Raw genomic sequence first — 26,505 nt, 5'->3', positions numbered from 1 at the left:
GTATACACAGGGAAAGATTATGCAAAAAGTCAGCCAAAGTGTGTATAATAGCCAAAAATGAGAACTGACTGTACTGATAACTAGTGCACAGAGAGTGGAAAGGATTTATAAAGAGTATGCTCAGAAAAGTGAAACTCTGAAGAGAGAGTGACAACCCTCTCTTGGGGTAAGAGTTTACCGTCCAGTCATTGCATAATTGATTCAAAAAATCACTCTCTGAGAACTAGTAAAGGTAATAAAAACTAATTTTAAATCTTGTAATTTCTAAACACAGTCCAGGTTCAAAAAAATTTTTGAGATATAAAATATAATAAATCTCATTGGATTTTTGATGATGCACTTATCTTATAAAGATAAACTTGTTATAGGGGTCTCGGGTCTCGATACCCCTATAACAAGTTTATCTTTATAAGATAAGTGCATCATCAAAAATCCAATGAGATTTATTATATTTTATATCTCAAAAATTTTTTTGAACCTGGACTGTGTTTAGAAATTACAAGATTTAAAATTAGTTTTTATTACCTTTACTAGTTCTCAGAGAGTGATTTTTTGAATCAATTATGCAATGACTGGACGGTAAACTCTTACCCCAAGAGAGGGTTGTCACTCTCTCTTCAGAGTTTCACTTTTCTGAGCATACTCTTTATAAATCCTTTCCACTCTCTGTGCACTAGTTATCAGTACAGTCAGTTCTCATTTTTGGCCACTATTGAGGTGAGACTGACCAGTCTGTAATTCGCAGCCTCCGTTCTGCAACCTTTTTTGTGCAATGGAATGACGTTAGCTGTTTTCCAGTCCATGGGGACTTTTCCGGTACTTAGGGAAAGATTGAACAGCACGGATAGCGGTTCCGCCAGGACATCACACAACTCCCTAAGAATCCTGGGGTGTAGATTGTCCGGTCCCATGGCTTTGTTCACCTTGAGTTTTGATAGTTCACCATGGACGCTGCTGGGTGTGAACTCAGTTGAAGTAGAAGGGAGAACCAAGGTTGACTGGGTCACCGAAAAACTATGAGAATCATGGTGGCTGGTTCTCATTTGAGTTTGAATAATGTCTTTAGAACAAGAGGGATTGGTGGAAATGCATATAGGAATTTGTGAAACCAATCCAGGAGAAATGCATCTGCTTTCTAGACGATGAGGGAAGAACTGTCTGGAGCAGAACTGAGGTAACTTGTGATTGTAGGGAGACCCAAACAGGTCTATCTGAGGAGTCCCCCAGACTGAGAAGATGTGGCACAAGACCTTGGATTTGAGAGTCCACTCATGTGATTGAAGAAACCTGCTGAGCCTGTCAGCCAGCGCATTCTGCGTTCCTTGCACATATACTGCCTCGAGGAAGATATTTTGAGAAATCACCCATTTCCAAATATGCAAAGCTTCCTGACAGAGGAAGAGAGCCTGTTCCCACTTGTTTGTTGATATAGTACATTGCTACTTGATTCCCTGTTCTGACCAGGAGGACTTGGTTGAAAAGATGATCCTGAAACATTTTGAGAACTTTGTGAATTGCTCAAAGCTCTAAAAAGTTTGAGACCACCGAGATGCTAGATTCCATTGAGCTGGGTGAAGGGGGGTCACATGAACTATGGAAGCCATTTAACCCAGGAGACTCATCATTTGCCTTGCTGAAATGTTGAGGAACAGACACATGATTGCACAGTTGAAGCAAAATGTCCTGTTTCTTTTGAGACAAATAAGCTCGTAAAAGATTGGTGCCGAGTACAGCTCCTATGAACTTCAATACTTGAGTCAGCTGGAGATAAGACTTTAGATAATTTACTTTGAATCCTAGAAGCTTTAGACGAGTTATGGTTGCCTGTGTAGTTGACTGGACTGTTTGAGGCGATGCCACTTTGATTAACCAATTATCTTTATAGGGAAAAACCTGAAACCCATGAATACGAAGGGTTGCAGCTACTACCACTAGGCATTTTATGAACACTCTTGGAGAGGAAGCCAGGCCAAAGGGTAGCACCTTGTATTGAAAATGATGATGGCCCACACAAAAGCAATATTTTCTGTGGGCTGAATGTATGGAGATGTATGTCTCTTTGAGGTCTAGAGAGCACAGCCGTTCGTTCCTTTCTAGAAGTGGGTATTGGAGTCCCTGGGGGTAACATGTGAAACTTCTCTTTGACTAAATACTTGTTGAGAGCTTGGAAGTCAAGAATGGGAGGAAGACTTCCTGTCTTCTTTGGAATTAGGAAATATCTTGAGTAAGACCCCTGGTTTTTTGGATAAGGGGAACTGATTCTATGGCACTGGTTGAAGTAGAGCTTTGATTTCCTGAAGAAGGGATATCTGTTGAGATGTGATAGAGGACTGTCTTGGAGGGTTGATGGAGAAATGTTGATGAAATATAGAGAGTAACCCTCCTGTATTACTTTTAAGGACCAGCGTCCATTGTGATATGAGCCTAACTTCGATAATACAAGAGAAGATGGCCTCCAATAGACTGGTGAGGAGGCCGAGTAGGAGGAATAGTGGCTATGCTCTCTTAACATCATGTCAAAAAGACAGATTTTATTTTTGTGGAGCAGAAGTTCGAGCCTTCTGAGGCCTCCGAGTTGTTTGCTTCTTCTATGGTGGAGATTTAGAAGAGGATGAGGTTATCAGATAGTGCCTCTTGTAAGATTGTTTCTGGGAAGACTTAGAAGGTTGAGTCTTCTTAGAAGAGGCTAAAGTGGCCCAGTTCTGCTCATGTCAAGTTAAGTCTTTGGGTTGCATCCTTGACTTTATCTCCAAACAATTCCTCTCCTAGACAAGGAATATTTGCCAGGCAATCTTGAAGGTTGATCTCAAGGTCAGAGACTTGAAGCCTTGCTAGAAGTCTCATGGCTATAGACATAGCCAATGCTCTGGATGTTACAGTGAATGCATCAAAAGCAGTACTAGCCATAAACTTTCTGGTTTGGAAGCAGACTGAGTAGTTTATTGAAATTCCGAAAGGCAATCAGTTGGAATATACTGATCAAAATCAGCAAGTCTCATGAGCTGTTTCAAATAGAATGACAAAGAAATTGCAGTTGAGCATTCTGCTATCTAACATAGAATTCTGAAAGGTAGCACTCAAACGTATCTAATGTGGGACCCGCTTGACCTGGTGGCACACTAGAACACACTCATATGCTAGAAGACTTTATAAGAGTAAACTCAACCAAAAAATACTGGTGTTGCAGCTGTGGCTTATCAAAGCCTGGGCACAACTGAATTCTATATAAGGAGTCAATCTTCCTAGGTACTATGGGAAAAGGGGAGTCTTCCAGTTCTTAAACATAGCCTCCTTGAGTAAATTGTGGAGTGGTAACTTGAGTAGTTCTTTAGGAACGTCATCAAAATCCAATGCTTCAAAAAGCTCCGAACTTGGCTCAGAATCTGACTCTAATTTAATTGGTAAAGCATTGCCCATCTGTTGTATGAATTTCATGAAAGACAGACCTTCAGGAGGCGATCTGCGCCTGGCCGGAGGAGGAGATGGATCCAATAGGATTCCATAGGATTCTGGAGCAGATAATTCAGGCTCAAGATTAGTGTCGTGGTGAATAGAGATCTCTGAATCCACCTGTCCAATTCCAGGTGACTCCCTGTATGAAGGAGAAGATGGAGATCTACACTTCTTAGTCTGGGGAGTACAATGACATTACTGAGAAGAACTCCTGCGAACATGCCAATATCAAACAGATGATGATGAAGAGATTCGATGCCAAGAGAGTGTGTGGATCCGAGAGTGAGATCCGGTACCAAAGGCAGAAAAGTAGGAAAAAGCATTGATGGGAAGGCAACACGTATGGACCGAGTCCAGCCACAACTTCTTCGCTGTGCGGAAAATGAAGAACTGAGGAGCTGCGAGCCAACGTTGGGCAGGAAAGCACTCGCACGTGTGCAGTGAGGGCAGTCTTGAAGCTTCGCTAAAGAGACAACACACTTTAGCACTGTCCATATAAGCTCTGTGGATGTTGTCACCCAGATGTGAGAATAAGCTGCCTGCTTGTCCTAAGATAATAAAAGTTACTAAGTACCTCATTTAGGAATAATTTAGGAGTGTAGGAGTGGCCTAGTGGTTAGGTATGCAGCCTCAGCACCCTGGGGTTGCAGGTTTACATCCAATGCCACTCCTTTTGACCCTGGGCAAGTCACTAACACTCTATTGTCCTGAGATGATTCTAGGAATTGAGAAACATCCAAGCTATCAGGTGCAATTTGGTCCATTCCTACTTCCTCTTTATTATCTCTTGAACCTTTAAACACAATATATATTTTCAACTGATAAAGAATCAGCCTGTGAATATTGCAATATATCTGTCAGATACATCTTTAAAAATTCTAAGGGTGATCCCCTCCCTAACCCAGTCCAAATGATTACTGAAATATTAGAAGAAATGGAGTCTCAAGCAGGCTACTTTACAAGATGTATGGCAGGCTATTAAATGAATCAATCATTCAATGCAAGGAACTGTTTCCTCATTTTGCCAGTTTTCTCAGAAGAGATTGTTAAATTCTATGAGACTGAGAAAAGATTAGAAGACATTGAAGTGAATTTAAAGAAGGAGAAGTTGGTTGATACTTTACAAACTGCTGCCGTTTCATTTGTTAGAGACAGTACTCTGTTGCATTCTCAGCTGAAAATAATGGAGAATTGCTTCCATTGTAGGAACTTGATATTTTTGAACTTCCCAATTACTTATTATTTAGCACCCTTAGAAATTTTAATGATGTTATTTCTATATGTTTATTATGTATTAACCTATGCTATTTAACGTAATATATGGAAAAATTAGGCCTTACCTGTGAATTTTCTTTCTTCAATCACACCAGATGAGTCCGGAACTTGTGAGTTTGCATCTATCTACCAGCAGGTGGAGAGAGAGAGAGAGAATACAGAATTGTGCTATGCCTTAATAGAACCTTGTGCAACTCAGACAATTCATTATTAAATAGCAGTGGAAAACAGATGCTTAACTAATGCAAAAGCATTTGCTAAAAATATTCTCAACTAGAAAAACAGTATGTTAGCAAAAATAAAAACCCTGCTTTAAGGATATGTGGAAACAAATAAGGGTAATTAGCTGGACTCAACTGGTATAACTAAAGGGAAAAAAATTAGCAGGTAAAATTAAGAATAGCCTTACTGGGTCAGACCAAAATGTCCATCAAGCCCAGTAGCCCGTTCTCACGGTTGCCAATCCAGGTCAGTAGTACCTAGCCAAAACCCAAAGAGTAGCAACATTCCATGCTACTTATCCAGGGCAAACAGTGGCTTGCCCCATGCCTTTCTCAATAACAATGGACTTTTCCTCCAAAAAATTGTCTAAACCCTTCTTAAAAATCAGCTATTCTATCCGCTCCTACCAGAACTTCTGGCAATGCATTCCAGAACTTAACTATTCTCTGAGAGAAAAACTATTTCTTTCTATTGGTTTTAAAAGTATTTCCCTGTAACTTCATCGAGGGTTCCTTAGTCTTTGTAATTTTTGACAGACTGAAAAATCGATCCATTTGTACTCATTCTACTCCACTGAGGATTTTGTAGACTTCAATCATATCTCCCCTCAGCTGTCTCTTTTCCAAGCTGAAAAGTCCTAACCTTTTTTAGTCTTTCCTTATACGAGAGAAGTTCATCCCCTTTATCATCTTGGTCGCTCTCCTTTGAACCTTTTCTAGTGTCACTATATCTTTCTTGAGATAAGGAGACCAGAATTGAATGTAATATTCCAGGTGAGGTCGCACCATGGAGCGATACAGAGGCATTATAACATTCTTAGTCTTGTTAACCATCCCTTTCTTGTCATGTGCACCAAATGAATCCAGGACTTGGCAGATGTAAAAAAAAAAAAGCAGTCTTCAAAATGCAAAGGATCAGTCACTCTCTGACACTCCAAATGCGGCTGCCTCTCTAGCCATCACATCCAAGCACAGTGCATTGCAAAAGCATCTAAAGGACTATACTATGTTGCTGCTTTAGAGATATCCAAAGACTCACAGTTATAAGGAGATTATGTACTTAACCTGGTAAGCTCTTTTACAGTAGATAGGTGAAACATTCTAGACAAGTGGGTTGTGTCCCAATGGCCATGTGCCACACGCAAAAGGAATCCAATCTGGATTTTTTTCCGAGACTCTATTCTACTTCAGTGTGCTTTCTAGCTCCACCTGCAGTTAGTACCCAAGCACCGAGAGATACCCATGGCAATGAAGTCCATAAACAATTGTTCTGCTCAATAATAACATTAACTGTAAACAGTTAACAAATGCATCAAAGGAGCTCAGAAATGCCCCTGCATAAAACAGTAACATATATACAGATTCTTTCCAGCCCAAGGACTGACTGACATCCAAGAACCAACTTGAAGAAGCAGAAACAGACAGTAGGCAGGCGAGAGAAGGATAGCGTGGGAGTCTAGAATGTCTTGCCTATTTAGCAGAAGAGAGATTACCAGGGTAAGTACATAATCTCCTTTTCCAGTGCAATAAGTGAGACATTCTAAACAAGTGGAACGTACTTATCGCAACAAGTATTATCTGGAGACAGCCGGCAGATATTCTCACATGCGAGTGATGTCATCCACGTTGGCCGATACGGACAATTTAAAAAGTGTACTGTCACTAAGTTTTGAGAAACTTCGCAACTGCCCACACTATGCATGAGCGAGTGGCTTCCCATCTGACACCCGCTCACGCACCTCAGTTCCATAAACAAGCTAAGAAGCCAACCAGGGGAGGTTGGTGGGATGTGAGAATATCTGCCTGCTGTCCCCGGATAGCACCTGTTATAAGTAACTGTGCTTTATCCTAGGACAAGCAAGTAGCATATTCTCACTTATGGGACTCCCTAGCTTACTGCAATGGGATGGAGGGAGAGTTGGCCATTAAAAGAATAAATTTGGTAATACTGCTTGGCTGAAGTGACCATCCCATCTGGGAAAAGATTCCAGACAGTAGTGAGATGTGAACGTGTAAACTGAGGACCAAGTGGCTGATTTGCAGATTTCATCTATGGGAATGGAACGTAAGAATGCAACTGAAACTGCCATAGCTCGGACCTTATGTGTTATTACATGACCCCTGAGTTGCAGCACAGCCTGAGCATAGCAGAAGGAAACACAGGTCACTAGCCATGTGGAAATAGTTCTCTTGGTTACAGGCCAGCTCAACCTATTAGGATCAGAGATGAACAGTTGAGGAGAGGCTCTGCGTGACTTAGTCCTTTGTAAGTAATAAGCCAAGGCTTGTTTACAGTCTAAGGCAGGGGTTGGCTATTCCGGTCCTCAAGAACCACAGGCAGGTCAGGTTTACAGGATATCCACAATGAATATATATGAGATGGATTTGGATGCACTGCCTCCTTGAGATGCAAATCTCTCTCATGCATATTTATTGTGGATATCCTGAAAACCTGACCTACCTGTGGCTCTCAAGGACCGGAATTGCCTACCCCTGGTCTAAGGTATGAAGAGCTGTTTCTCAAGGATGAGCATGAGGCTTTGGAAAGAAAACTGGAAGCAGTGTTGATTGATTTAGATGAAATTCCGAGTCTACTTTCAGCAAGAATTTTGGATGGATGCAGAGAACTACCTTATCATGGTGGAAAACTGTAAACGGTAAATCAGACATCAATGCTTGAAGCTCACTTACTCGACGTGCAGAAGTGATGCAGATTAAAAATACCACTTTCCAAGATATTTAAGATGATTAGAAGACTGGCTCAAATGGAAGTTTGATCAGTCTGGTGAGAACAACATTAAAATCCCAAACCACTGGAGGCAGTTTGAGAGGTGGTTTGATATTGAAAAGTCCTTTCATAAACCTGGAAATAAGAGGATGAGCAGTCAGAGATTTATTTTTGATCGAACATGAAAAGCACATGTAGAAATTGTAATTAAGGATCCTGATCAGTCAGGGCTGAGGGCTATCCCCATTTGCTGAGGCCTACATCTAGAAGAGCGCCCTGAAAAATTACCTCAGATGCCTAAGCTAAGCCAGCAGCAAAGGCTGGTGCTTTATTCTAGCTGCTTTGAAATAAGTTCTGTCAGTCCAAACACTAAGGCCCCGACACCAGCTTCTTCTGGATTATCTGTAAAATAGAAAAACACACCTCCTCATGGTGTAGGTGAAAAGTTCCACCAAGTTTATTATATTTGATATACCGCCCATCATTCAAATTTCTAGGCGGTTTACAGTATCTTAATAGGAAGACTAGGAAGGGGAGGAAAATGGATTGTAAGTAAGGGGAGAAGAAGGAACTACAATTTGCCATAGCACAGTAGAAGGGGGAAAGGGGAAGTGGGGATACTGTCATGTTGCCATGGCATGCCCTGTGTCGACTGTTTAGATAATAAAAGAAAAAACAAGTATTGGAAAAAACACTGTATAGTTTGAAACAATGCTAATGTTTTGAGGTGAGGAAGCAACTTCCCATCCAATTAGTTAAACCCCTTCCAGGGAAAAAGAAAAAAAAATAGCAGTGAACATGTGGGGAGGAAGGGAAAAAGAACTTTGACTCCTCTAAGTATCATTCCCACTCCAGGTCTAATTCAACTGCTTTATGCTTTTTAGGGGGTAGAGGGGGAGGGGGGGTTGGGGGGTAATGGAGCTTAAAACCTTGAGTGAGATACTTCTTCACTCAACTGACATCCAGTTCTCCAGCTGGATCAGGAACTGTGTTAAACAGTCCAGAAGCTGCAAGGTCCAACCATCACTATACACTGGAGACAAATACTCTTGAGCACACAAATTCATCCCCCACCATGGTAAACGCAGTTCTTGTAGGCAGACATGTTTGGAGAAAGTCCCAACTCTACTTTCCATCACTGCTCTTCTGTCAGCAAGTGTTATCTTTAGTAGAGAAGGCAGAAGAAGAGACCCTGGGAAAAGCACCACCAGATATAACCCTGAATGACCATTAATACTGCAGTATCAGCAGCCCTTCTCCAGAGAAATTAATCAGTCATACCCCCTAACTTTGATAAACTAGTCACCAACCATCTCAGAAAGTAAAATTATATCTAGGAGTTATGACAGTGACCATATACCATCTATGGGGATAGAAGATTTCTGAATTGTCTAAGCTGCACATGAATTCTATTAAAGCACAGCATAATTCTGCACTCTGCATCTGTTGGCAAAAGGACACAAACAAGTCCTGGACTTGTATAGTGCACGTGACAAGAAATGTACCTAGACTCTTATTTGTTTGAACTGTCAACAGAAAAGCATGGGTAAATTAACAAAGCTTCATAAAATCAAAAATATTTACCTTAGTGTTTGTGATCATCTAGGCCTGGATTAAAAAAAAAAAATGAAAAAAAAAAAAAAAAAAATTAGTAAAAATTACATTAAAAAGTCACAATTAAATATTCTGAAGAAGCACAAACTGCTATCAGAGAGCTTATGTTCTGTACAAAATGAATAAAAATAGAAATTAGGTTATATATAAGGGATTTTCAAAAAGGTTTCTTCACTTTTATTATTTTAAACAATATTTTATTAAATATCTCAAAATAAAATTAAGTGAATACCTGCAAAGGATGAGCCACTTGCCTGACTAGTCACATGACATTCTATGACACGCCCTCTTACCACTTTTCCCTGCCCTTTTCCCATGAAAATATGAAAGTGCGGAAATTTTTTTATAGAACCCTCTCATATTAACAACTTGATAAATAAATAAATTTTAAAGTAGGAATTTGTTTCACACCGATCTACACATGTTCTAGACCAGTGATTTTCAAGCCAATACAATTAATTTATACACAGAGTACAGCTGTGCAAAGCCTCTGAGCTCTAAGCAGGTTTCATGATCACACACAATGTAAGGACAAAGAGAGGAAAAAGGGTTTTAAAAATGAACAGTGGTTATTATAGCAAGTAGCTGTCTTATTTCCAAAAGGTATTTCATTTTTTTTTAAAATTCTTTATTGGTTTTTAATCAAAAACAGTATCATACAAATGAAAAAACAAAAGATATTCCAATATTACACTATTATCTATACAGGTAACAAATATCATTCAATAATTTTAAAAAATATCTGATGGACCAAAAAATAAATCCCACACAAAAACAAAGGAGACCTCAGAGTAAGACCACAACAGAGCACAAATTTTAATATTCTGAGAACGCTTCAGAGTGAACTTCAATGCTTACCTCTGTTTCTGTGCCACTTCTTTGGCCTATTCCTACACTTATAGGCGTGGATGGCACCTCACTATCAGATGCCAAGTTTTTTCGTTCTTTGGATTTTGGTTCCACTTTTGTGACTCGGAATCTGAAAGAGCATAAAACATCCACCTTTTATTATCAATTATTTAGGACAGCATAGCATCAAAGATGTAGATGTTGAAGAAACAGAGTTCTATACTCTTTCTCAAGGATTACAGAAATGCACTGCCATATGATGACCCATATTCAGTTCAGCAAGGTGAGTAAATTTTTTCTCCACTTTTGAATGGCTTCAGCATGCTGCATAGAAGCAATAAATAGGAGAAGGAAGAAAGTGAGGTTGGAAAGGATAAGAGATCAACACTGCATAACCAAGTACATCACAAATACAGTACAGATAAACTCTGTAAACAATGAATGGGCGACCATGGTCCTCAAGGGCCACAACCCAGTTGAGTTTTAATATTTTCACAATGAAGATACATGAAATCTGCATAAAATAGAAGCAACACATTCCAATCAATTGAGGACTGTGGCTGCTCACCTCTGCTGTAAACATTACATCATTGTACCAGAAAAGCAATGGGAATGAAAGACCCTAAAAAGAATTGTGGAAGACTAAGAAGTTATGATAACGTGACATCCCCATCATGACCGATAAAAAAGCTGGATGCAAGAAAACCAGATATAGTGGCAAGAGAAAAACACAAGAATGTCCTAAATCATAGGGGTGTTAGTCCCAAGCAAAGTTATTTTAGGCACTGCAAGCTTCATTAAAAATAATTTCCAAGCACACCTGAATAGATTTGCCTGTATGTGTTCATCTTTTGATTTCTGTACTTGTACATGATTTTAATGTAGAAATGTTCTGGAGCGGAATTCATACCGTATAGAACACTTGTGATATGTGTGTGTATATATATATATATATATATATATATATATATATACATACACACACATACACATATATATACATATATATATATACATACACACACATACACATATATATACATATATACATACACACACATATCACAAGTGTTCTATACGGTATGAATATCCGCTCCAGAACATTTCTACATTAAAATCATGTACAAGTACAGAAAATTGCAGGGTAAAACAAACCCACATACACTTACCCCAGATAGAGAGGGTATAAAATGGCAAGCATTGTGTGTGTGTGTGTGTGTGTATTTTTAAAAACATATGGGTGCTACAATATAGGCAAAATTTTATTAAACTACCTGGGCAGACAGACACTACACCTCATACACGAATAATAGGGCTTGCATTATTAAATGTACATTAAATCACATTACAGTACTTTAACCTGTTAATGCATATTGGTAAACAGGACCCTTTAGTTTGACTATCTAAAATTCAAAGGGCTGTTAGCCCGTCTTTCTCTGTCATCATGTTTCTATGCTTCATTATTTGATCTTACAGAGTAGGAAGGGATTTTTGAAAGCTTGAAAGTTTCTTTTTGTTTTAGTGTTCTTCCTTCACTGCAGACTTGTTGGATTTTTCTTTGTTTGTCAACATTTAAGAAAGCAATAAATTAAGAAAAGAGTTATCATATGCAACGAAAAACCTAACAGTTCTCAGAATGAAATGCAGGCACTGTAGTGCTAAATTAGTTACTGTACTTTAATGTTACCTCCGTACTTGCCTGTGGGCACTACACACTGTCCAAAATGTGCAGCTAGATTTCTGAGTGGCTGTAAAATGAGTTTTGACCCACAAGTAAAAGGTACTCAAGCCCAAATTCTTGATAGTGTGTGGTAAGTAGCAAGTCAACAGATCCAACCTGCAATGTGTTACAGATTTACCATTAAACCCTACAGTAGATCTTCTCTCTATTGCTATCCTATTTGAATCATATCAGCATGGTAGAATGATGATTAATGTAAAGCAAGTGCAAAGTGAGGCAATGTGGGAAAGAGGAACCTGCACTGGAAAAGATCTAGGTGTCATCATTGAGGATAGAATTAAACCCTCAGCTCAGGTGTGCAGCAGAGGCTAAGAAAGCAAATAGAAATGTTAGGAATTATCAGGAAAGGAATGGAAAACAAAGATGAAAATGTATAAATGTTTTTGGTTCTCTCTTAGGTACAGCCCACATCTCAAATACTGTGTGTAACTCTGGTTGCATGAATCTGAAAAAAAGATATAGTGGAATTAGAAAAGGGTAGAGAGAAGAGCGCCAAAAATGGTTTAAAAAAAAAATGGGACAACTTCCCTATGATGAAAGGCTAAAGCAGCTAGGGTTCTTCAGCCTGGAGAAGAGACAGCTCAGGGGAGATATGATAAAAGGTCTATAAAAATATTGAGTGGAGTGGAAGAAGTAGATGTGAGTTGCTTGGTAATGCTTGGTAATATTCATTGCCAGCACCTGCATAACTGAATAACTAACCAGGCAATTTAGGATAGCTTCAAAGAGCTATCTTAAATTCATTCTGGTTAATTATGCAGGTCTCATTTGAATAATTTGCCCAGGATCCACATAACCTTTTAACAAAATTCAACCATTCTGAGACTCCCTGCAACTCACCCCCCATTGCTCACATCCCACCTGAAACAGTCTCATTCCTCCGATCTCCTCCCCCAGCAAGGATTAAAATCCCATCCCTACAAGCATACCTGCAATCCCTGATAGTCCAGTGGGGGCAGGAGTATGATTCACTCTTGCCCTTAGTGGCCGTCATTTTCCTGAAACACTGCTAGAGGCAGTTGCAAGTGGAATTTTCTCCTGCCTCAACTGGACCTCCACAGATTGCAGATAGGCTGGAGGGTTTGGGTGTGGGGGGTTATCCTGCATAAAGGAGAAGTGGGAGGTCAGTAGAGGATTTAGCTTGGTCAGGAACAGGGGTTAGGAGGCTTGGTGTCATCAGGGGAGGGAGCAGAGAGATTTTAAAAATATTATGCAGATCCTAGCTAATATACAGCCAGGGCCCACATAATTATGCAGGCTTCAGCTGAATACGGCTGGTATCTGCACAAGGTCCAGCATTGAATATTTGGGACAACTGCTTCCATAATTAGCCCTGGATATTCAGTGCAGTGCTTGGACATGGTCAGGCACTAAATATCTGGGGCTAATTTAACAGGTGATGGTCAGCTAAAATACCTTGTATGTACTCTGTGGATTTACAAATCACTAACCTAGCTGGTAAAAGCTGCAACAATTAGTCTGTAAACATAGTGCAATAGTGAAGGTCTCTTATACAACACAGAGATACCATGGGAATGTAAAAGTTCTATGGTACAAAAACCTCTTACCTTCCACAGCAAGCACCGTAACTGCGCCTCCACGACTTTTTTTGACTTCTTATGTTTTTCTGTATAGGCCCTCAAGAGGTGCCACCTTTTCTGGCTGCAGCGCGTGCATGGCATTACTTTCTACTACTCCACCAACGGTGTGCAGATGTCCTCGGCAGGTGGTGTTTTGATGGAGTTGCATTTGGTGACAAAGGACTGCCAGGACTCATAGGGGTTCCTGGAGTGTAGGGAGTTGCAGGGCTATTGGAAAATAGAATAGTCATGGAATTTGTTATGCACACAATTTAAGAGGACTAATGCTGCTTCTGTAAACAAATATTTCTGAAATATATCTTTCCAATATCAGCGCTCCATGTCTAAAATCCCAGAAGTTGGCCAGAAAGGTTCCGACATGATTACATCTTATAAATTAACTTGGCAACCATTTGTCTTCATGTTTGACTGCAGAAGACAAACGTGAATAGGGGAATGAAGAAGTAGTAGACCCTGATCGATTTTCAGAGGGTTGTGTTAGTGAGGAGCTAGCTAAAATAAAGGTAGACAAAGCAATGGGGCCGGATGGTGTACATCCGAGGGTGCTGAAGGAACTTAAGGAACTTTTTGGTGGCTCTGCTGACTGACATTGCATAAGTGAGTCTCAGTCGGGAGTGGTACCGGAGGACCGGCGATATGATACAGACATTTAAATACTTGAAAGTTATTAATATAGAACCAAATCTTTTCCAGAGAAGAGAAAACGGTAAAACTAGAGGGCATAATTTGAGGTTGCAGGGAGGAAGACTCAGGAGCAATGTTAAGGTGGTAGATGCCTGGAATGCCCTCCCAAGGGAAGTGGTGGAAAGGAAAACGGTGCTGGAATTCAAAAAAGTGAGGGATAAACAGAGGAACTCTAATTAGAAAATGAAGGATGTAAATTAAAGAACTAAGGACGATACTGGACAGACTTGCATATCTGTGTCCCAATTTGGTATAGGATGGGCTGGGGAGGGCATCAATGGGATCTCCAGTAATCAGACTTTATGGTAGATATCCTGCAAACAGGATGGTTGGATAGGCTGGAGTGAGCTGGGAAGGCAACTTAAGCATTTGGAACCTAAGACAATATCAGGTGAACTTTACAAAGAAGAGACAAGTCAATTTAATCATATATTTGTAATGGGCATAACTAATGGGCAGACTGGATGGACCGTTCAGGATTTTATCTGCCGTCATTTACTATATTACTAAAACTAAGGACTATTTGATGGCAGAAGAGATGATAGATACAGAGCTTCTCTAAAATGTTAGGCTCATTCCATAATGTGCTATTACATACACCATCAAAAAGATAGAGATGGAAAAAAAAATAAAGCAGTATGGTTGAAATCTAATAATGTTTAGTTCATTTGCAAACCTACTCTAGTCTGGAGCAATACATAGCTGAACAGAATATACTAATAGGGATGGACCAGAAAATTTTCACTTCATGTTCTTTCCAGGATTTTTTATTTTCTTTGGGGTTTCTTTGTCATTTTGTTCATACAAGGACAATACTGTTAAGAGGAGCAGGCTCTTTCCAAAAGAAAACACTCTATAAGCAAATGAAAAAAATACAAAATGCTATGTTTTTTCTGCTTATTTGTTGTTGCATGACATTAACATGGAATATGCAAGAAATGTCATATACAACGTAAACAGTGCTGTTTTGGTTTAAATAGGATGTGTTTCAAAAAATGGAGGAAAAGCCTCAGACTGAAGCCCTCCCACACCACAATAGTGGTCCAAGGTGGTTGGGTGATAACCTCACTGGCAAAAAACCTCCATTGCACTCCCAAAGTATAAAAACCTTAAGCAGGGCTGGTCTATGCAAGGTGATAGAAGAAAGAAAACTTTCAACTTATCTTCAGTTGATTGGTACACAGATGGTGGCCAGCGTTTCCCTGAGGCAGCAGACTCGTGGAAACACGGCCACCGTCGTGTACCGATCAACTGAAGATAAGTTGAAAGTTTCTTTCTTCTATCACCTTGCATAGACAGCCCTACTTAAGGTTTTTACACTTTGGGAGTGCAATGGAGGTTTTTTGCCAGTGAGGTTATCACCCAACCACCTTGGACCACTATTGTGGTGGTGGGAGGGCTTCAGTCTGAGGCTTTTCCTCCCTTTTTTGAAACACATCCTATTTAAACCAAAACAGCACTGTTTACGTTGTATATGACATTTCTTGCATCTTTCTTGTGAAAGTGTGTATTGGAACATTATTGAGTTTTCACATATCCGAGTTTATCTCGCTATTAACATGGAATATGCCATTGACACGGCAGCACATATTAAGAGGACTTTTTACTGACATACATTAACACATGAGTTGGTACACCTTGTTACCCACACTAGCACAGTAACTGTTACTGTAGTAGCTTGACAGAGAGCACCTATTCATGTGGTAACTGCATACTGCGTTAGGGAGTAGGAATTGGATGGGTTGTTATGTGTGAACTGCACACTACAGTTAGTACTCGGTACTTGCCACATTCTGCCACTCATGTGGATTATATTTTAGTTTTATTTATGCAGTCTTTATTTTTATTCATGTCAAGTATATTCTTTTCAGGCCAATAGACACAACCCTGAGGCAGGCCTCCACCTGGGGGCCGAAACACGGACCATGTCAGGTCATCAGCTGGATCCTTTCAATAAAAGGACATTATGTTCAGAGGACTCTTTATACATGTATTTTTATTCATGCGTTTCTGTATTTATTTTTGAATTTATAGAAAAAGGTTGACATGTTCTATCCCACTCTCCACTTGTTTTTTTTGTTGTTGGATTTTACATGGGGTTTCTATTCCCTTTACTTTGTTCTATATTTGCTCTCATTTGTGTGGATAGTGCAAGATTACTTTATTTTTTTTTTTTAACTTTATTTAGTTTTTATTGCCAACAAAATGTGCAATACAATTTATATACAAATAATGATAATCAACCAAGCACTTATAATTAATCAGTATCTTTACAAAAGATAAAAATTCCCTCCCCCATCCATCATTACCGTCAGGAAGAATACAAAAACAAAAAGATATACCCCTCTCCCGCTCCTCCCCCCACCCAGATGTGTGGGATAGTGCAGGATTACTTATTGCTTCCTCAACAGAAAGCCTTAAGTGCTTCTGTGCCAATGCCAAAAAGTCTCAGTGTGTAGTAAAGAATTTTTCAGTGCGGTAACTGCAGAGGACATGCTGGGGATGTCCCCAACAAATCATCACAGAGTTTTTGAACTTACCGCTGTTAATGTACAGTAAGTACAAAAATAAATAAATAAAACCATCACCACTACACTTTCCTAAAATGGTCTCTAAATAAAATGTAATTGCATTACATTGTAGAAATCTATTTAAACAATTACCAATACATGAAAGATAAATTGACAATTAATAATGTTTAAAAGGATCTTAATATTTCAGCACAACATAAAAGAACCTTACAATACAGAGCTCTCCTCAAAAACTGGATTTGTTGCCAGAATGGACTTTATTCATAATCATCTCTCTTTACTACCATATAAGCTATTCTATAGCAATACAAACAAAAACAGACATTAAAATTAACATTTCATACCTTTCAGGATCAAATACACTGTTATCCCCAATCACAGAATTATCTGCTACCAAAGCCTTCAAAACATCAGCATTTGCTGCACAGATAGACCAAAAAAGAAAAAAAACATCAAATGAATTAACGTATTGAAGTCTCCCATTAAAGCATTGAAATGACAGCTGGCCAAGTTAAAGAACAACAATAAAACAGCATTATTATACTTCCCCCCCCAAAAAAAAAAGGCTTGTAGAGGTTTGTGCTATGTGCTACATTCCAGACAGCTCTTTTGATCTCACCGCTGCAGTCAAGAGCACACCAAACTAAATGTCTGAAGTTTAAGTAGCGCAAACTTCCTTCAAAATGCTGAGTAATGATGTTCTAAATCATGTGCACCTGATGTGATACACCTGTGTGTGATTTGAGTCACTTTAAGTGGGAGGATAAGTGGGGGGTGTCCTAATTTATTCCTCAGTTAGAATACACATTTTTGTGGATATCTTTTGTTTCATGAGTAAAATTTTGTTGTTTACCTGCAATTACATCACTTTCTTTTCCAGAGATTTAAAAAAAAAAAAAAAAAATAGATTTATTGCACTGCATGCACTTTGGACAGTAAAGCCCAGATTCTCTAACCAGCACTGATTTTTTAGGTGCCACTAGGTGACCAAGCTCAGTTTTTAAAAAAATGCTGTTTAACTGATGTTTTTAACTGAGTTTCAAGGCGCCTACCGGCACCTAAAAAATTGGCACCGGAATTGCACCTCCTAAGTCCTCAGGGACCAAAGGTACCACCTGGCCAGTCGGGTTTTCAGGATATCCACAATGAATATGCATGACAGATTTTGAAAACCCGACTGGCCAGGTGGTCCCTGAGGACTGGGTTGAATACCACTACTTTAGACCATTTAATGCCACTATGGGCCTATATATACTGTAACTTAAGTCTGAGTGTCAGCTCTGGCCTGAAGAATTCTACTAAATGCAACACATTTTATAGAGAACCAAAAGAAACCACAGTAGCACTCACTTGACTCCAAGTGATTGCTAGTGAGTCTAAATGATCCAAAGAGAGAGGAGTCACATTATGAATCCTCAAATAAAACCTGGAATAATGGAAAAGTAGAAAAAATGGATGGGGGGGGAAAAAAAAAATCAAGAAAGAAGGTAGACAACATAACTGACTAATAAGATGGCAAACTAATATAACTGAGTAGGAAATGAAACAATGGCTGGATTACAGACATAATTGCATTATATAAAAAGTCTCAAAGAAAATAAAACAATGAGCAAGTTTAAAATTCACCAGGCTGATGTTAAAATAAATCAAAATTTAAAAACAAACCATATCCCACCCAATATTTAAAGTCGCAACAATCAACATTTAGGCAAAATATCGGCTGCCACAATTAAAATCAAGATCACCAATCATCTCAAACATCTTAATCATAGTGATGTATATCAAGTTGTTAATATTAATGCTTCTGCATATCAAGTTGTTAAGACTTTCACAAGTACTGTATAGACAAAAGAAGACCTCAGAAGCGGCTTACTTAACAGGAATAATTATCCAACAAACTTTTCAAGAGGTCGCAAGCCTCTTGAAAAAAATTTTTTTAACTTATCTTAGATGCTGACAATCGGCATAATGCCAAACCCCATGCCGACATGCATGTTTCGCACTCTGCATCAGGGCTGGGTTTCAATCAACTTTCACCATGGCTTCTTGTTTAAATTCATTCACACAAAACTATTGTATCAGTGTGTTAAAAAATTGCTCGGAGACCGTGTGAGATGTTTATCTCATATTAAAGCTTCACCAACCAATCATTGCATAATTTGAATTTTAGTTGAAAAATAACGTGCAGTCATTCATCAAAATAAACTAAAAAAGTGCAACTTATCTTAAATGTATCACATTTTTGGGGGTCCAACATCGACCATGTTTCATTTTCTGCCTCAGGAAATCCCCCAAAAGGTCTTTACATCTAAAAGGTAGGGTCCCTATAAATCAAACGCAATTGCCTAACTGTCCTGCCATGACCGATGGACAAAAAGAAATGTATATGGGTACTAGATCCTCGGTATATGTCATGTTAGGATAAAACTTGTATTGAAACATCTTGAACTGTAACTATGGCAAATTTAACCTGTTTGCATCCAGTTAAAGTTAAAACTTACATCAAAACTTGTACTGTAACTATAGTTTATCCCAGGACAAGCAGGCAGCTATTCTCACTAGTGGGTGACATCATCCGACGGAGCCCCGATGCGGATGTCTCACAAGCATACTTGCTTGTAGAAACTTTAGAAGTTTCGAGTGCCTTCCCGCCCGATGCACCGGGCGTGTCTCCTCAGTTCTTACTTTTCCGCGGAGCCGAGAAGTCTGTCTTCGACTCTCTGCGCGAAGTAACTTCCCTTGTGCCTTCTAAGTCCGCGGTTTTGGGTTCTTTTCTTCAGATTCGTTGATTTTATTGTTTTTCAACTGCTTACGCAGCAATAGGGATCTCTGCTTCATCCCAATCTGCAGTCGCTACGCCTGACAGCTTGGTTCCTTTCAACGTAACCTCCCTTCAGTTTTCCCAAGCTGTGAGGGATGTTTTAGAAGCCTCACGGAAGCCTGCTACCAAACAATGCTATTCCCAAAAATGGACTAGATTTTCTGCATGGTGTTTTTCTCGTCATAAGGAGCCTCAACACGTCTCCTTATCCTCTGTGTTGGACTATCTTTTGCGCTTATCGCATTCTGGTCTCAAGTCTGCATCGATCCGAGTTCATTTGAGTGTGATTGCTGCTTTCCAGGGGAAACCTCTTTCTGCTCATGAAAGGACTTTTTCATGTCAACCCTCCCCTCAAACCGCCTCCAGTGGTTTGGGACCTCAATGTTGTTCTTTCTCAGCTTATGAAGCCTCCTTTTGAACCTCTTAACAAGGTTCCTCTGAAGTATCTCACTTGGAAAGTGGTGTTTCTCATTGCCCTCACTTCTGCTCGTCGAGTCAGTGAGCTTCAAACTTTGGTTGCGGATCCTCCTTTTACAGTATTTCATCATGACAAGGTGGTCCCTTTGCACCCATCCCAAATTCCTCCCCAAAATGGTCTCGGAATTTCATCTGAATCAATCCATTGTTCTTCCAGTGTTTTTTCCAAAGCCTCATTCTCACCCTGGAGAATCTGCTCTCCATACTCTGGACTGTAAGCGTCCTTTGGCTTTCTACCTGGAACGCACCAAGCCACACAGCACTGCTCCTCAACTTTTCATCTCCTTTGATCTGAACAAGTTGGGATGCCCTATCTCTAAGCGCACCATCTCTTTCTGCTATGCCCAGGCTGGATTACCCCTTCACAGTAAAGTCACAGCCCATAAGGTCAGAGCAATGGCAGCCTCTGTAGCCTTCTTCAGATCGACACCGATTGAGGAGATTTGTAAGGCTGCTACTTGGTCCTCGGTTCATACAGCACAGTTACTTACCGTAACAGGTGTTATCCAGGGACAGCAGGCAGATATTCTCACATGTGGGTGACGTCATCCACGGAGCCCCGATGCGGACAGCTTTTCAAGCAAACTTTTCAAGTTTGCTAGTGCTGCACCACGCATGTGTGTGCCTTCCTGATCCACTAGAGGGTGCATCCCCTCCTCATGGTCTTCAGTTTAGATAGCTAGCAAAGAAGCCAACCTTGGGGAGGCGGGCGGGTTGTGAGAATATCTGCCTGCTGTCCCTGGATAACACCTGTTACGGTAAGTAACTGTGCTTTATCCCAGGACAAGCAGGCAGCATATTCTCACATGTGGGTGACCTCCAAGCTAACCAAAAAGGGACGGAGGGAAGTTGGCAATTCAAGAAAACAGATTACGCAAAACCGACTGGCCAAACCGGCCGTCGCTCCTGGACAGAGTATCCAGACAGTAGTGGGAGGTGAAAGAATGAACCGAAGACCAAGTGGCAGCCTTGCAAATCTCCTCGATAGGCGTTGACCTGAGGAAAGCTACAGAAGCTGCCATCGCTCGGACTCTATGTCCCGGGACTCGACCATGCAGCGCGAGACCAGCCTGAGCGTAGCAAACCAGCAGCCAACCAGTTGGACGAGGTGCGCTGGGAAACAGGGCGTCCCACCCGAGTAGGGTCGAAGGACAAAAACAATTGAGGAACCGTCCGATGAGACTGAGTGCGTTGAAGATAAAAAGCCAACGCCCTCTTACAGTCAATCGTATGAAGCGCCACCACGCCAGGATGAGAGTGGGGCTTCGGAAAAAAGACCGGAAGAACAATGGAACGATTGAGATTAAAGTCCGAAACCTTCTTGGGCAAGAACTTGTAATGAGTACGCAGGACCACTGCGTCCTGATAAAATACAGCAGAAGACGGGTCCGCAACCAGAGGTTGCAGCTCACAGACTCTACGAACAGACGTGAGACCAACCAGGAATACCACCCGCCAGGTGAAACAGATCAAAAGAGTGTTATCAATGGGTTCAAACGGAGGTTTCACCAATTGAGCCAGGACCACCCTAAGATCCCAAACTACCGGAGGGGGCTTGAGCGGAGGATGAACATTGAAGAGACCCTTCAGAAAGCGGGAAACCGTCGGATGGACGGAGAGCAGCTTCCCATCCAGCGGCCAAGGACAGGCAGCAATCGCACAGAGGTGGACTCGGATAGATGTCGATTTGAGACCAGACCGAGACAAGTGGAACAGAAAATCCAGCACTGAAGGGAAGGAGGCAGAGAGTGGATCCATGCAGTGCTTAGCACACCACGCAGCAAATCAGGAGCATTTCTGGGAAAAGCATTGCCGAGTGGAGCCCATACGAGAAGCCTCGAGAATATCCCCACCGACTGAGAGAAACAGAAGGAGGGAGGCACGTTGCGAGGAACCAAGCTGATAAGTGTAGAGACTGCAGATTGGGAGGCAACAGAAACCTCAACACTGAGACAGCAGAGAAGGGAACATAGGTAGAAGCAGAGGCTCCCTGACATGCTGAAGGAGCAGGGAGAACCACAGCTGTCAGGGCCACAGAGAAGCCAGCAAGATCATGGTGGCGCAGCCAGGTGCATCAAAGATCTGAGAATCAGAGTAAAGGGAGGGAACGCATAGAGGAACCTGCCCATCCAATCGAGAAGGAAAGCATCCACCTCGATGCGAATCCGGGAGAACATCCTCGAGCAATATCGAGGCAACCAGTGAGTGAGGGGCGAAGCGAACAGAACTACCTGTGGGGTTCCCCACCGAACAACCTCATGCCGCAGAGTCTGAGAATGGAGCGACCATTCATGCGGCTGAGAAGGACGACTCAACGTGTCCACCAGACAATGCTGCTCGCCCCGGAAATACACCGCCCAAAGAAATAAGTAGTGGTGTAACGCCCCCTGCCAATGACGAAGGGCTCCCCCGCAAAGTAACAGGGAACCTGTACACCCTGGCTTGGTCACAGAATACATCGCCACCGGGATGTCGGGACGCACCAGGACCCCGCAATCTTGCAACCAAGAATGAAAATCCACCCCGGCATTATAAATGGCCCGGAGCTCCAGCAGATTGATGCGGCTGTGACGGCCCGCACCCGACCAAAGACCCTGAGTCCGAAGGCCGTCGAGGTGCACCCCTAAGCCTATGCCGAGGAGTCCATCGGCAGAACCTTCTGATGCGGGGATACGAAGAGGTGGCACACCAATGAAACAAGCTTGTCAAGGAGGGAGGCACCACAATGTGCTTGGAAGCGGAATCCCGATCCTGCCACCAATGAGATGCTCGGGTCCAGCGGGGAACACGAAGATGAAACCAGGCGAACATCGGGACATGAACCGTGGAGACCCATGATCCCAAAAGGATCAACATCAGCTCGGCCGAGGCCGAAGACTGCGGAGACACCAGCTGACTCAAGCGCAGACAGGCGGCCTGCCGAGGCAGAAAAGACCGGAGGCGGACCGAGGACAGAGGGGCCACCTTCCGGCATAAACAAACAAGGGCCACCCCCTGAGGTCGAGACAAGAAGGAGCGCAGACAAACTGGGTCCAGGTCCGCCCCGACGGACTCCCGAGACTGGGGCGGGCAGAGTCTGAACCACTCCCGGACTAGAACTAGTGCAGGTCACGAAGGGCCTGGACCAGACGCAGATGGGAGGATGGGAATGCCCAACCGACAGAAGCGAGGCTATACTCCCGGTGCGTAGACACGGAGACACCCCTCCCGAAGGGAGGGGAGGAATCCCAGAAGGAGAGCAGCCCGGAGGCTATGCGAGAATAGTCAAAAAGACGGCCAGGAGTTGCCGAAGTCGGCGACTGGACCATAACCCGGCGCTGCTGCAGCTATTGCGGCTGCTGCGAAGGAGGCCGAGAACACAAGAAAGGTATCCGGAGGGCCCCTCCGGAGAAGGAGTCCAAACCACCAAGGTAGACGGGATTCAACTGAAGGCGTCCCAATAGGCGAAGGACCGGTCGAGTTCTGAGAGGCGGTTAGTGGCCACCGCAAGAGAGGCCTCAAGAAGCGCAGAACTCACGCAAGTAAAAGTGGCGAGACGATCCTGGAGGTTCGGATCCTCAGCCACACTCTGCACCAAGCGAGATAACGCATGGCAGGAGCAATAGAGCCGGAGCAGGGAGAGAGTCTCCTCCAGGCAACCAAACTCCATACTACAAGATTCCGTCACGCTGCCCGGAATGAACCGAAGAGAAAGCGGGGAACCCTTTCGAACAGGAGCCGGAGACGCCGAGGCACAGAGCCCCAGACGACGTCGAGACACGAAGCCCCCGTCGATAACGGGGCGCAAACCCGCAGTCGACGCCGAGGCCCAAAGCCTCAGCCGCTGCCGAGATATAAAGCCCCCAGCGACATTGCGGCACCAAGCCACAGTCGACATCGAGACACAAGGCCACCGCCAACCAAAGGGCAAAGCCCCAAGCGACGTCAAGTCACAAAGCTCCAGTCGACGGCGAGACACGAAGCCTCGGCAACGATGAGGCACAGATCTCCAGCCGACAATGAGGCCCCCAGCCTCAGTCGACGTCGAGGCACAAGCCTCAGGCGCCGTTGAAGCACAAGCGTCAAGTGACGCGGAGCACACGGCCGCAGCCGACGTCGAAGGTAGAAAGGATCCGTCGACGTCGAGACACCCAGCCTCAGTCGACATCGAGACACCAAGCCCCAGTTGACATCGAGGCAGAAAGTCGAAGCACAAAGCCTTAGACGACGTCAAGGCACCAAGCCGCCTCCTATGTCGAGGCACAGGGCCTCAGTCGACGTCGAGGCACAGGGCCGCAGTCGACGTCGAGGCACAGGGCCGCAGTCGACGTCGAGGCACAGGGCCGCAGTCGACGTCGAGGCACAGGGCCGCAGTCGACGTCGAGGCACAGGGCCGCAGTCGACGTCGAGGCACGAAGCCCCAGTCGACGTCGAGGAACATCGAGGTTCAGAAGTCGGCACCGTACTAATGAAACTGGTAATAAAGGTGCAGCAGTGCGCTCCATAAAGGGCAACCTCGAGATGAGTATTCCCATGAAAGGAGGCACGCTTCGAAGGTCTCGTAGAGGCGGGCACGACTGCACTCGATGCCTGGAACGCCCGAGACTCAGCCGGTGGCATTACCGAGGTAACGCAGCTAGAAGAACAGAAAGAAAGAAAGAACACTTACCGGGGATCGAAGCTACTCAGTCCGATTCCAACGAAGGAAAAATGGTCCTGGCCATCCTGCTCACACGAGGTGAGCCCAGAGAGAGGCCAGGGAAGAAGAAAATACAGCTGCAGCCAAATGAGGCCTAGCCGCATGGCTGAGGCCCAAGAAGGGCCTGCCGGTGGAACCAGCAGAAACACAATAAAAAGTCCTTTTTTTTTTAAACAAAGAAATACACGATCAATCAACAAACGCACAGCGACTCCCTAACAAAATAAAGAAGCCGCGGTGCTAGAAAGGCACTTATAAGAACGCAGAGAAGAGAGACAGGGCTTTCTGGCTCCGCGGAAAACTAAGAACTGAAGACCATGAGGAGGGGATGCGCCCTCTAGTGGATCAGGAAGGCACACACATGCGTGGTGCAGCACTAGCAAACTTGAAATCTTCAATCAAGTTTGCTTGAAAAGCTGTCCGCATCGGGGCTCCGTGGATGACGTCACCCACATGTGAGAATATGCTGCCTGCTTGTCCTGGGATAACTTCATTTCTCATTATTGTCTGGATACTTTCTCCAGACGGGATGGACAGTTTGGCCAAACAGTATTACAAAATTTCTTCTCCTAAGTTGTCAACTCTTCCACCATCCCATTTGGGTTAGCTTGGAAGTCACCCACTAGTGAGAATACCTGCCTGCTTGTCCTGGGATAAAGCAATGTTACTTACCGTAACAGTTGTAATCCAGGGACAGCAGGCAGCTATTCTCATGTCCCACCCACCTCCCCTGGGTTGGCTTCTCTGCTAGCTATCTGAACTGAGGAGACACGCCCGGTGCATCGGGTGGGAAGGCACTCGCGCATGCGTGGTGTGGGCGACTCGAAACTTCTAAAGTTTCTACAAGCAAGTATGCTAGTAGCATCAGGGCTCCGTCGGATGACGTCACCCACTAGTGAGAATAGCTGCCTGCTGTCCCTGGATAACAACTGTTACGGTAAGTAACATTGCTAAATTGTAACTTGTCAATTGTATATTATGTATGTTAACCTGTAACCCATTCTGAGCTCTTTGGGGAAAACAGGATAGAAAACTAATCAAATAAATAAAACACGTAAGCACAAAAACTAAATACAGTGGAACCTCGGTTTGCGAGTGTTTTGCAAGACGAGCAAAACACTCAGCAAACTTTTGACTCGCAAACCGAGCACTACCCTGATAAACGAACACTTACAGCCGATTCCTCTTCCGTCTTCCGGCCAGCCTTCCACGTCAGGTGCCTTCCGCAGGTTGGAGGACCTCTGTCTGGGCCTGCGCGGCCGGGTGCCATCCCACCTGCGCGTTATGTGTGACACGCACAGCGTCAGTCATTGGTGTTGTGCGTGTCATGCGTGGCGTGCAGGCGGGGCAGCGCTCGGCTGCATGGGCTCGGGTGGGGGCTGGCTGGCGGATGGAGGAGGTATCCCTCTGAAACAGCACTGCGGGGTTCTCCGGCGGCTGGCGGACATTAGAGGTACCCCTCCTCCCCCTTCCCCCCCCCGAAGAGGCACTGTGGGGTTATTCTTCGGATGACGGACGTAGGAGGCGGACAGAGGAGACGGCGCTGCAGCACCCGGCACCTGACAAGTACAGACCCTGGGTTCTGGAACGAATCGTCGGTGTTGCCACTATTTTCTATGGGGAACTTTGCTTTGATAAACGAGCATTTTGGATTACGAGTATGCTCCTGGAACGGATTATGCTCGTAATCCAAGGTACCACTGTAAGTGCAAAAACCTTAAATATTTTAAAGCAGAGGTCTCAAAGTCCTTCCTTGAGGGCCGCAATCCAGTCGGGTTTTCAGGATTTCCGCAATGAATATGCATGAGATCTGTGTGTGCACATTGGGGAAA

At 43.1% G+C, this 26,505-nt stretch overlaps 1 protein-coding gene across 1 annotated transcript in view; it reads right to left on the bottom strand.

Annotated features, from left to right (window-relative positions):
• Positions 1-3,249: 3,249 nt before the first annotated feature.
• Positions 3,250-26,505, bottom strand: part of RELL1 (RELT like 1) — a 74,679-nt gene continuing 51,423 nt past the window's right edge. The window contains 8 exon segments of the mRNA XM_033959047.1: positions 3,250-3,592; positions 8,638-8,840; positions 10,150-10,270; positions 13,333-13,346; positions 13,450-13,557; positions 13,559-13,609; positions 13,611-13,689; positions 17,042-17,117. Of these exon segments, the coding sequence (XP_033814938.1) occupies positions 3,250-3,592; positions 8,638-8,840; positions 10,150-10,270; positions 13,333-13,346; positions 13,450-13,557; positions 13,559-13,609; positions 13,611-13,689; positions 17,042-17,117 (995 nt within the window).

Source organism: Geotrypetes seraphini, chromosome 1 (assembly GCF_902459505.1).
Source record: "Geotrypetes seraphini chromosome 1, aGeoSer1.1, whole genome shotgun sequence".
Classification (NCBI taxonomy): Eukaryota; Metazoa; Chordata; class Amphibia; order Gymnophiona; family Dermophiidae; genus Geotrypetes; species Geotrypetes seraphini.
The sequence above is the reverse complement of the archived record's forward strand: the minus strand, read 5'-3'. Positions and strand labels throughout refer to the sequence as shown.